General features: G+C 33.9%; 1 protein-coding gene and 1 pseudogene across 4 annotated transcripts; one reads left to right on the top strand and one right to left on the bottom strand.

Moving 5' to 3' along the window:
• Positions 1-538: 538 nt before the first annotated feature.
• LOC105220492 (kelch-like protein 4) lies at positions 539-13,220 on the bottom strand. Of its 4 annotated transcripts, XM_054231064.1 has the most exons (7): positions 11,261-11,396; positions 5,110-5,165; positions 4,634-4,991; positions 4,234-4,550; positions 1,788-1,989; positions 966-1,061; positions 539-898 (listed from the first exon to the last, which is right to left on the bottom strand). In XM_054231064.1, exons 4-7 carry the CDS (start codon positions 4,335-4,337, stop codon positions 683-685), a joined length of 618 nt encoding a protein of 205 aa, XP_054087039.1. In that variant the 5' UTR covers positions 4,338-4,550; positions 4,634-4,991; positions 5,110-5,165; positions 11,261-11,396; the 3' UTR covers positions 539-682. The 4 variants fall into 4 exon arrangements, with proteins under 4 accessions (XP_054087039.1, XP_054087038.1, XP_054087040.1 ...); XM_054231063.1 differs by lacking the exon at positions 11,261-11,396 and adding an exon at positions 13,167-13,220 and having other exon boundaries at positions 4,634-5,160; XM_054231065.1 differs by having other exon boundaries at positions 1,794-1,989; positions 4,634-5,165.
• LOC128921973 (uncharacterized) lies at positions 11,579-12,686 on the top strand (annotated as a pseudogene).

Below are 13,220 nucleotides of genomic sequence, written 5' to 3'. Positions count from 1 at the left end.
CATTTTACCAATATCCAATCTCGAATCACAGTAACCCGTTAGATATTTCATTAGTTTTACATTTTCTCATATTCCAATCTTTCTCAGTATTCGCAGAGATACATTTCAGCAAATTATTTGCCCCGAATTCTACATCAATCCATACATGACTGTTGCTTCGCAAGTCAGTTTCTATAAAAAAAACACAGAAAGCTATTCGTGTATCTGCTTGTGCTACCAGCAATTTAGCGCATAACATTTCGTTTTGTAGTTGTTATTCCCTGGTTGTCACATACATTTCCGGTTTCAGCGATATTATTAGCCTTTGGAGAATCGCAGCGCATTACTCATACGCACTGGTGTACAGCAAATGGGTTGAGCCCTAAGTTCTTGCCTTGATTAGCATAAGTATGTGTGTATGCATGCGTATTTGTTTTGTGTGTTCTATGTTATTTTGTTAGATTAAGTAAAAAGTTTGATTTTTCAATTAGACTCTCTATATTTCGTTTACAAAGTTAAATTTTTAATGGAACGGCTACAGATACAGATGTACCCACAATTTATTTATATATATATTTATTCCAAAACAAGAACGAAAGCATTGACAATTACAACAAACTTTTACCATTTCAGCTTTTGATTCGCGTTAGACATATTGTAAAAAGTGAAAATTAATCATATTTTGTGTTTTTCTTATAAGTAGTTATTGTATTGATGTCAGTAAAGACAAAGAAACAACAAAACATGAACGTATCCTACCTACAGCTAATGGTCGCTTCATTTCCCAAGAGTCATTTGCCTCATTGTACACTGCTACTGCTGTACTCCCATCCAGAAGGCTGCCACCAATAGTCCATAGTTTATTGTCAAAAGATGCGCAAGCGCGACTGCCCCTGAAGGCATCATCCAGAGAGCAAATCTGCAAAATTTTGTGGAAAGATTTAGTTTAATATCAAAACGTTGGAGAAAAATCAACTTCAATGTACCTTAGACCATGTGTCTCGCTGAGGATCGTAACGTTCAACAATGCAGGAGAAATAATAATCGCCAACAACATAGATGTGACCATTGTGTGCAGCTACCTGTAGTGCAAAAAATAGGAATTAATATTTTATTTAACTTTATGCGTGTCGTCTACTTACTTAATAAGATTATGACTATTCTCATAATATATTATGTAGATAATTTCACTTGAAACGAAGTCATATTAACAGTTTTAGAAATATCTAGCGAAGAGATACTTTAGTGAAATCAAGTGGATTTTCTTATTGTACCGATAGTATGTAATTACTAAATAATTTGGAGATATTTGCTTGGTAGAAAATTTTTACTGTATATAAATTCGTCATTATTTCAGTTACTTAGTCTATCAATAATAAAAATAACGGTTCACATAAGTCGAATCGTTATGTAAAGGTCTAATAACTGGAGCACACACATCCTATATATGTTTCGATTATAAGTTTAAATTAGGGTGCCCATATCTCAGCCACCTCACACACTTAAGTACCAATTCGTTGTGTACGTGGCCTGATGTAATGCGCGTTACTAAATTATACAATGTCAACCGTTTGGTTCCATAGCGATTCTAAATTTCATCTTTGTTTCCCGAAAGAGATACCCCGAAAATTTAATTAACAAACAGAAATTTAGTTAAAATTTTAATTAGTTTTTTTGTCTTTTTGCCTAAGTTTACAAAATTGTTTAAAGTGAGAGCTTCCTATTCATAAATGAGCCATGTGCCTATTATTTCAAAAGTTATCAAGTTGTTCTAATTACATCAACCATTAGGTTTTAATCAAACTTACACAGACCGAAAAATAATCATATAACATATCTGCACAAGAAGTCCAAGTATTCAAGTCCGGGTGATAGCATTCAACGGATTTTAAGCAATTTCCATTGAAACCGCCCATTATGTAAATTTTTCCATTGAAAGTTACTGGTGCGGCCCCACGTCGTGCTGTACGCAAAGGTGCCACGGACTCCCAACCATTGGATTCCGTATACCTGGAAATAAACAATAAAAAATTAATACTTATTTGCCATTCCATGTTTTGTTCTTCACTTTTTAAATTATTTATTAAAATATTTTTAATAGCTTAGGACATGAATTCTTCTGTTTGCCTTTTAAAACACAGTTCGATTCATATTTAACTGTGCCATTCATTCTCAGCATAATCATATAAGGGCTATTAGGAATAAATCACATACTTTTGCAAACTTAAGAATGTTCCGGTTTTTATTAAAATTAACCATTTTCTTTAATAACTTGATGCCATTTGGAAGATAATCTCATAATGAGACTCCCGTTGCTATTGTCAAAAAACTGGACCGCAAATTTTGAAAAGATTCTCTTTTGGCGAATATTCCCCACACTACATTATTGGCTCTAGACAAGAGCAGGTGGATATAAATAAACCTCATAAACACGTATCGGTAGCTTCCATCAATATGTGTGGCCCACCGTTGTTCTGATGGAACACAATTCTTATCTTTCGGAGCAATTTACTTCCTTCGAACATCCCATTGTTGACAGTACAGGTTCGAATTAAGTTTGGACGTAGGAGTGTGGCTCCTAAAGTAAATTATTGTCTGTCAAACCCATCACATACATAGCGAAATCGTTCTGCCCGTCAATTAATGCTTGGCCGGCCACCGTTTGCTTCGATTCACCACGTTTCGATTTCGATCGTTTTCGCTTGAAGTTTTTGTTAATGAACCACTCTTCATCAACTGTGAATGGTTACGCTAATGAAGTGTATTTGGTCAAGCGATAATTTGACCGGGACTTCTTGACAAAACTTAGCTTACCAATCATAGATACTAGAAACTACTAAACTAAAAGCTTCACTCAGAAAATCGACCTTGGCAATCGCATCTCTCTTTGACTCTTTGACCTATTCTATCCAAATTGGGTACAAGTATATCGTAACTTAAGGGGTGGGGGGTGTGGTAGGTGTAAGGTTTTTTTCGTCGAAAAAAGACCTTTTTTCATGAATTTTTTTTGAAAAAATTTTTGCTGTAGGTTTATTTTACTTATTATTATATGAAAGTACAACATTTGAAGGATACTTAAAAAAAGTTTTATCGAAAAATATCGTCGATCTCTGCAGGCACCTCGAAAAAAAGTTGTTGCGCGGTGACCAGCCTACAACATCACTGGATCATTCGAAACCAAAAAATCAAAATGCTTCCTTTAGTTTATTAGTTTATCTTTCAATTGACGTCGAGTTTTTTTAATTTTTAAATTTTTCAATTTTTGGTAACATTTTCAAGCCAAAATGACGTTTTAGTCGAAAAAATCGACCTATTTGTTATTGTAAAATTGTTAGTAATTTTTGGAAAAACTCGACGTCATTCGAGAGCTATATATATGTAGAATATTTGTTCAAGTAGTTTTGTTTGTAGTTTTTTCTGTAGGCTGGTCACCGACTTTAAAAATGACATATTTGGGAAAATCGATTCAAAGTTTTGTACACTCAGCGCTGGTAGCAGGAGGTACCGTTATTCAACCTGCTCCAACTTCGTTAGTTTTTCTCCGAATGACCTAAAATTTTAACACAATATTCTTGAGATGTTGATGGTTCAGAAAAAAATAGAAAAAAATAATGAAAAAAAAGTTGTCAAACCTAACCCCCCCCCCTTAAACCCTGTCAGTACAAATGAAGATTGCGATACCTTCTTTTGCAAAATATTTGCGTTTTAATTTATCGGTACCGATAAAATTTTCAAAGGTGAGGCTTTGCTACTGAACTCAGGTCCGGTTGCCACATATTCCAATGCTGCGGTCAGAATTTTATATATCTATCCTTTAGAAGGCTACAGCGTTTGCTTTAGTAAAAGTCTCAAGGCCAAACAGTATTATTTTTGATTTAGATATATTGCATATTCACGTGCGGGGAAACCATTGAATCTATTTGTGTTAGCTAGAGACCGTTTAACCAATAATATTGTGGAATAGAACATGTTTTCAATAAAATGTATGACATTCATTTTATCAAATAGTTAACTATAATATAATTTAATTTATATTTTATCCGCAGCGTCGCGTTGGCGGGTCACTACTAAGTGAATGTGTCTCCCTGACTTTTTACTTATTTTGTGATTCTTTTGTTTTTATACTAGTTTACTAAATAAATTTGTTCATGAATGAATTAAAGAATTGCCATCGCCGTTTCTATACCAAATTACTGGCATCAGCATCGGCCAAGAATTGGGAGTCGGTCAGACACTAGATTCATACATACTTACCTTTCAACTGACTGCAGAACAGTTTTATTATCACCATAACCACCAATTGCGTAGATTTTTCCATCTAATTCGACAATACTAGGATCGTATCTTGCTTCGAGCATTACTGGCAATTTTTGCCATGTTTTATTTTTTATGTTCCAACTGAGACATTTTTCGGATAATGGCGAAAATACACCACCACCACCAATAAATAACAAATTGTCATCCTTTAAAATCGCATTAGAGTTCGCACTATTCTCATTTAGAGTCGCATATTTTTGCCATTTGTCCTTAGCTTTGTTATATTGCAGTATGCATGGATTCGTCTCATTACGCTTTGATTATATTAAAAATAAATATTGTGCTTACATTAGTTAGAGATATTAAATTTTGAATATTAACCGTTGTGAGCGTTTACCTCTCTATGAACAGCCAGTAATGTTTTCTCAGCACCGATCCCTACTCGTGGTTCAGTAAATCGGATATTTATTATATTCCTTGCTGAGGGATTACTGATCCACGTGGACGCCTGTAAGTCCAACAGCTCACAGCCAGGTAAAGACTGAATGTGAGTGAAGAGGAAGTCCACATCGAATTGCGTGAGCCGCAGGCAAGCGACTAAACGAGGAAGATGTTGTCGACGCGCAGAAACATCGTAATGATACCAACGAGTTATGGCATCATAGGCATCTTCCTCACAAGTTATATTCAAATTGTCCGATTCGAGAAGACATTGCAATTTCTCAACATCAAAATTGAGAAATACGTCGCGTTGGCTGATATAGTATTGATAAAAAAAGATTTAAATTAAGCCATTGTGTCTCACTACATGAAGGATAAGACCCATGAAATTCTGTATTTCGTATTGATCGATTTCCAATTCACTCAAATTACGCTGTGAATCAGTTGTTTGCGAAGAACTTGTGGCCATTTTTAGTTATTAGACTTTCCTGTTGTGATGATAAATTATTAAATGAAAAATAATTATTTTAAGTAACGTGAATTCAACTTGAGCTTTGCTTTCTAGTTTAAACTATTTTTATTGATACATATTCAAAGAAAAATTTCTAAAATTTTCAAAAATACAATTAAAACTCCTCCAATGTAACGTTATTTCCGGTGACCCCTCAGGAAAAGGTGCGCGTTTTTGATGACTTTTTTTTTTTGTTTTAGCTAGCATAAAAGCGATTAAATTTTACAAAAAAAAATGTTCGATTGTTTGTTTTTCCTTATATATGTTTTCATATTTAAATTCATTATACTTTTTAATGCTCTAAGTTAATATGTCAATATAAATAGCTATTGCCGTTATAACAACATAACAATATCGCGAAAAAACTACAAATGAATAAAGCGAAGCTTATCTATACTCGTATATACTATATACACTGGTGGCCACATAATTAGGGACAACATAAAATTGAGTAAAGCACGCGTTTCAGTTCAATGCTTTTAGCACTAAATTTTCGCCTAGAGACTTACTGTAAATTGCAACGGTATATTATAACTGTGCACAAAAATGTAGCACGTGTTTGAGTGACAAATTTAGACACTTTTACTAAAATTCGGCGGTTTGATGAATTTATTGTATTTTGAGTGTGCTGGTGCTTGGTCACATAATTAAGGACACCAATTTTTTTTTATTGGATTTTTATTATTTTAACACTATTATATATATATTATATATATTAACTAAATATTCAATTTCAAATAAAACAATTGTACTCCAGAATTGAGGAAAATGATTATTTACAAGTACGTGAAGAAAAAAATGTCCATTAGAGCCGTAGCGAAGGAACTTTTGTGCTCAAAATCAATGGTTTACAATGCTTTGATTCATTACGGAAGTACAGGAAGTACAGCGAATAAAATAAGGAAAAAACGGCCCAGAAAATAATTTGTAATTTGTAGAGTTTGCAAGGCGAATCCTTTTTTAACTTCCAGGCAAATTCTTGGCACGGTAAAGGATCAACTGACCAACGATGTATCAACACGAACCATCAGACGTCGTCTTCTTGAAAATGGGCTACGGGGTTGTATCGCAAGAACAAAACCGCACGTATCAAACAAAAACTTAAAGAGTCGTATTAAATTTGCAAAGGAGCATATCGGAAAACCCTTAGATTTTTGGAAACAAATACTGTGGAGCGATGAATCCAAGTTTAATTTATTTGGTTCAGATGGGAAACAATTTGTTCGACGCCCTCCAAACAAGGAATTTCACCCTCGATACACTTTAAAAACGGTTAAGCATGGTGGAGGCAATATTATGGTTTGGGCTGCATTTTCGTGGTATGGTGTAGGTCCTATTCGACGGATAACTCAAAGAATGGACCAATATTTATATAAAGATATATTGTCGAGTACAATGAAGCCATTTGCAGAGGAACACATGCCTGAACCATACATTTTTATGCAGGATAACGACCCAAAGCACACTGCTAGGAGTGTTAAAACTTGGCTTTCGTCCGAAAACATTACGGTTTTGGATTGGTCTGCCCAGAGTCCGGACTTAAATCCAATCGAAAACCTCTGGGGAGATGTCAAAAGAGGCTTGGGGAAAAAATCAAGCAAAAATGCTGACGAATTATTTCAAAATATCAAAGAAATATGGCGAAGCATATCAACTGAGCGATGTCAGCGTTTGGTCGGTAGTCTACCTAGAAGGTGTAAAGCTGTGCTTGAAGCAAAAGGCTATCCAACAAAATACTAACTGAAAACCTTAATTTATAATCAAATTAGAATTTTTTTAGTATTATTTTTAATATACTAACCAAAAATCTGAAGTGTCCTTAATTAGTTGACCAAGTCAAAATAGATATATATGATTATTTTTTTGTCGCACGTTGAATTGAAAACATTTTTTTATTTAAATTTTCAATAAATCTATACCTTAGACGATAATACATATGGTAACTTAACTTTAAAAAAATATGTCGCTTTTAAATTATAAAATAAAGTAATGTTTTAAAAGAAAACGGAGTGTCCTTAATTATGTGACCACCAGTGTATATATAATACTATATATAATAATAGGTATACTTTATTCCGTAACAGCGCACGAAGTGAATGATGTTTTAACTTATGTACTCCGCTACTCACGCGATACTGATTGTACCATTGGTACTAATTGTATATAGGGATGTATTTTTGAACTTTTTTAACTTATTTTAAATTTAGTGTGAAAAGCTAAGGGATGCAGAAGCAGAAGCATAAATATATGAAATGTAGTACGTCTTAAGTTGATACATTTTATTTCACTTAGCATTATATGTATTTTAAAGTTTTTTCTCAATAAATAACAGAATTTCAAAACAACGACATGGACAGTTTTTTCACTGTCATATCTTTTCGATTTTACTTCTGCGTGATAGTTGCCCTGGGTTTAGAAAACTGAAAGTTCACTCGGCACTGAAGTGGCCACAATGTGTAAATATTAATAAGCCTATTTATACAACTCCGGAAGCACAGTATTCATGTCATTCCAAACTCTATTGGCTTCTGATTGGTAGGGGTAACCGCCGAGATACACTTTCTCTTCAACCTTCCGTCCCTGTAATTGTAGATAAATTTGACAGCCTACATTTCACCTTTTGGTGGACCAAATATTTATTCTGGTTCCAAATATCGAACGAGTATTCTGTTTCACACTCATCCGAAGGTTCCGTTGTAACAGCGCGATTCTTTGAATTTTTTATGAAACAAACAAAAGTATTTCTTTTAGCCATAGCATCTTTAAAATGCAGTAATTTGAATCTCTGATCTAACGCAGTAGCATACGCCACAATTAAATTGTATAAATAAAACATAATCTCCGTATTTTACAAAAATTGAATTCCAATGTAATAAAGCGTATCCAAATAGAAGGTTTCGAGTTAATACCCGAAAAAGTGTGAAGGTGTGAAGTCAAATTTTATATAAAACATCGTTGAAAGTGACATCGATGCATCGATGTTTTTAGATTCGAGACATCGATGGCTAACATCGATGCTTTTTGACGAAAACATCGATACATCGTTTGCATCTCTAATTGTATACCACAGCTACTAACTTTGATGAGAGAGCATAAAAATATTATAGAACTCTCTGCATGGATGAAAGCGTAGGTGATCGTATACTTACACCAGTGGTCGGCACGAGAGGAATTGTGACTGTGTAGGTGAACATGAAAGAAACGATACCCTGTGACAACTCTGTGTCCTTATAGTTTGAGAATATTTTCTATTTTTTCATATAACATGCAATTTTGTACTCATTTATTCATTTTAGTTATTTTATTTTTAAAATCAATATATTACATATATCATATAAAGCCTTAACTTAACTTTACTGTCTGTTTAAAGAGAGTCTTTACTCTTCATTCATAACAGTAGGGCATTTCGCGCAGGGCACTTATGCAAATTGCCATAGCCATGCGCGATGTTCTTTCGTTGCTGGTTCGACAACGCCCAAGAATGATAGAATTCAGGATTACGCCATTCGTTTACAATTAGCTTTTTTAGCAGTGATGACCACTGGCTTAAACTGAAGCTACATAGCCCGCGTATGCGTATATATAATAATAAAATTATAATACAATATCGGGATAAAAACAGCAAGTGAATAAAGCAAAGCTTATCTATACTCGTATATACTATACCTCAGTCAAATAATTATATGTGCATGAATTTTTGCAAAAAAAATTAAAGATTATAAAATTGCAAAATATTTCTGAGTATGCAGGTTTGTTATTATTAATGTATACGATATAAAAAACAAAAAATTAACAAATTTCAAAATATTATTTAAACTATAAAACAAAATTGAAGTTTAGGCTAATGGTAAATATTTATATGTGCATTTTACTATTTTTACCAGTAAAGCCTATACATTTGAGTTTAACTGAAAGAAATGTTTATTTTAATAGTCAGTAGAATTGTCCTTATATTTTCAAACAAAATTAAGCCGCTTAATCAGAGAATTAACTACTGACTGTAGAATAGTTATGTAAATATTGGCAAATTCCTGCTTTATGGCTAATTTAAGGTGACGTACTGTCTCAAACTGCTTTCCGTTTTGGAAAACAGGAGCAGAGAGATTCCCCCAGAGATCCTCAATAGGATTTAGGTTCGAACTCAATGCTGCACATTGTAATACCGGAATTTTCCGGTCGTTAAAGATGCTCTTCGTGTGGATTGAAGCGTTATTATTTCGATATGTCCAGTTATATGCCATAAATATTGCCAGCAAATTTTATTACTTCACTGTCCAAAAGATCTACATTGATATTAGCATTCATTTGAGTGAATATAAAACATGTAGATAGCTTTCCACAGCAGCAAAATGCAGCCCATGAATTCAAGGTACCGCTTCCAAAACATCGCTTGTAGTAGGACCGTCGTTCCTGGTGCGAATCTCTCCAATATTTCTTACAATGACCTGGGCCGACCAAATTAAATTTTTTTTCGTCACTAAAGACTGTAAATGTGCTGTGTAAAATCAAATGTGCTTTATTGTGTCTTTCTTTAACATTGGTTTAGGTACCTGGAGGTATGTTTCAGAAACTGATTTTTATGTATAATTGGAATAATTATATTTAATGTGATTTTCTGTCTTAACTACTAGGTCCATATTTGATCGCTGCTTATCAAGTCCGCAACTACTAGCCGTCGAATCATCCTTTCGCACCGCTCATCAATGTTGTTTTTCGTCAGCTGCGTCGCACTATACCATAATTAGTGGGGTTTTTAAGAAATTTTGAGATACAGTTCCGATGTCGTTTTGGTCTAGAGCCATTTTGGAAACGCTTTTATTCATTCCTACGATTATTACTTGTTCCTCGGCTGATAAACTAGTACCACGAGTCATTTTAGGCTTAAAATTAAATAAATGTAATCAAATGTTTAATAATTCATTAAGTTAATGCACCTACAATAATTTTGAAAATCAGTAAGAAAGATTCGCTAAACTGATTTTGCACATATAAATATTTTCTATGGAATACCCAATTCACAAGTATGAAACAATTTTCGTTGCATAGTAACGGTAACATATCAACCTTTTATTCCACATTTACCGAAATCCAAAAAATAACAGCGAATAAGAAATATAGACAAAAGCCGAAATGCACATAAAATTATTTGACCGGGGTATACTAAAATTGTAGATTTCATACCGTAACAACTCACGAAGTGAATGTAAATGAACTTATTTGCTCCGCTACTCACGCGATACTGAGACACATATTTCGATATCACAGAAATTAAGTGCAACCAGAACTTCGATGAAAGAGCATGAAAATATGATAAAAGTCTCTGCATTGAGATAGCTCAAGTGAACAACAAGCGATCTTCCAGAAATGAGCACACATACTATGCGAAAAGACTACATACATATATGTATGTAAGTATATATGCAATTTATACAAGAGATATAGAAGACAAACTTACGACACAATGAATGAAAACAACATGAACATGAACCAATTTGAATAGATAAAATTTCATATTTAACAGGATTGATCAAATCGTTATCTATAAAATGCTCCCTTTATATAACAACATAATTATAATTAAAATTATCTGTTTTATTACAAAACGTTAGCCATCCGCATACTAGACATTAATTACAATCTCATGAGGTTGGTTAAAGTAAAAATCTCTTTCGCGGAATCATTTGTAGACTTCTAATTTGTTAGAAATGTAATAAACTTTTGATTGTTGAGTACAATCTGTTTTTGTACTCTTCAAAATATAAAAGTGTATGCGTGTGGCAGCTAAACACTACACATTTATTATCCGGAGAGACCCTCTCTTATCACATATGTACATAAGTATATATATTAACACTGAATTCGGGATTTTCCCTCAATTGCTGACACACACTTTTCTGGTTAAAGAAGGTTTTCGCTTTTATTGTACTTGCTTCTATAAATCACTAAGTTAATATAATCAACATAGATCGTTATTCCCGTTATAATCATATCGCGTAAAAGCAACAATTAAACAAAACAATTATACAAGTATACATATACTATGTATTATAGCGTTATCACATAACAACTCACCAAGTGAATGAAATATGGGGAGATTTTAGTTTCTGGGGCGCCAAGATTTGAATTCACTTTTAGGTAAATTAGCCCAAAATAAACACTTTTTATTAAATAAAAAAAATTGATATCTCGCTCCGTTTACGAGATATCGAACGTTGAAGTTTGTGTTAACAGCAGCCGATGCGCGCACTTACATATGCATTGATGCAGGTGTTATGTGATTGATTTACATATGTGATTGATTTATATGATTGATTGACAAGTTTTTAATTTTCATGTTAATTCGAATTAAAGAATACGTTAGAATATAATTTGCCTATCTGAAATTTCAAAATGAAACACGCGAAAATTCACCCCAGTTTGGAAAATTTTTCGATTTTTTATTCGTTTGATCTTCTCATTGGTACTAATGAGAAGGCTATATCGTTTTTAGAGGAGATTAGCCTGATACCTTCGAGAAATTCGCAGCCGCCTTTATGTTGCAATGTTCCAATGGTCGTGGAGGATAAATCAGTTGCCAAATTTGGATGGATTTGGCGTTGTGCATCCAAATGTACAAAAAAAAAGAATAGTCACAGTTGCCGCAAAACAAAAAATCCATCGACTGGGACATTTTTCGACGGACATAATTGCCACTTGCAAATTCGCGATGTTCTGGCCATTATCTTTTGTTTCGTTTCAAAAATGAAAGTAACGGACGTTTTTCAACATTTGTTAGCGTGGCGTGCACACAATGATGAGCCTGAAATTAGTATACCTTCAGTGGTGGATTATTTCAGCTATTGTCGCGAAATGGCTGAAGTAATTGCTTCACATTCAATGACTTCTCTTGGTGGTACTGGAAAAACAGTTCAAATAGATGAAACGTTTTTAACGAAACGCAAATACCACCGTGGTCGTTGCACAGAGCAAATGACCATAGTAGTACTTGGCTTGTATTGCAAAGAAGATAAAGAAGGGCTTTTTTTAAAGTGAACGCGAAAAGTAAGGAAGAATTGTGGCCTTACATAAAGAAATATGTAGACAGCAATACAAGCCGCATATGCACAGACGGTGGAAAACAATATGTTGGCGTCAATAAGATTTTTTCGACTGATACCTTGCATTTGACGACAAATCACAGTATCGGAGAATACGATTAATACGATTAATGATTTGGAAAATCAAAATAAATTGTTGAAAAAAATCGCTTTTTTGTTGTAGAAGCCCCAAACTTCTGCACCAATATATGGCGCTTTTTTTTATCGACGTCACTGTCTGGAAAAATTATACAAAAATGATTTGGGGTCGCAGATAATGCAATTTTTGATAGATATTAAAAAAGTTTACCCAGGAGTTGTTGACGGAATCGAAGTCGAACCGCTTCACCTCAAAGAAATTGATCCACCATCTGTTGATTCTGAAAATTTGAGGGATTTTGTGCCACTGGATAAACGGCAACGACAAGACATCAAGTCATGATGAAATTGATGATGAAATTACATTCTAATTTTGTGAGAACGAAGGGAGTTTGGAGTTATTAAATAAAGCTTTTTAAAAAACAACAAAATATCGAATTATACATTTAATTTTTTGAAGCGTGGCCGAAGGCCGCCAGTGCGGAAAGTAGTTGTACGCGAAAAAACTTTCCATTTCCCTCTCTTTCATAACTCCCGGTGTTGGCTCGACCAGGGTTATTTTTTTGAAGCGCGGCCGAAGGCCGCCAGTGCGGAAAGTAATTGTACGCGAAAAAACTTGTCAATCAATCACATAAATCAATCACATACATATGTAAATCAATCACAAACACCTGCATCAATGCATATGTAAGTGCGCACATCGGCTGCTGTTAACACAAACTTCAACGCTCGATGTCTCGTAAACGGAGCGAGATATCAATTTTTTTTATTTAATAAAAAGTGTTTATTTTGGGCTAATTTACCTAAAAGTGAACTCAAATCTTGGCGCCCCAGGAACTAAAATCGTGCTGAAATAT

The sequence above is a fragment of the Zeugodacus cucurbitae genome, chromosome 5, assembly GCF_028554725.1.
Source record: "Zeugodacus cucurbitae isolate PBARC_wt_2022May chromosome 5, idZeuCucr1.2, whole genome shotgun sequence".
Lineage (NCBI taxonomy): Eukaryota > Metazoa > Arthropoda > Insecta > Diptera > Tephritidae > Zeugodacus > Zeugodacus cucurbitae.
Note: the sequence above shows the minus strand (reverse complement) of the source record. Positions and strands in the feature narration are given on the sequence as shown.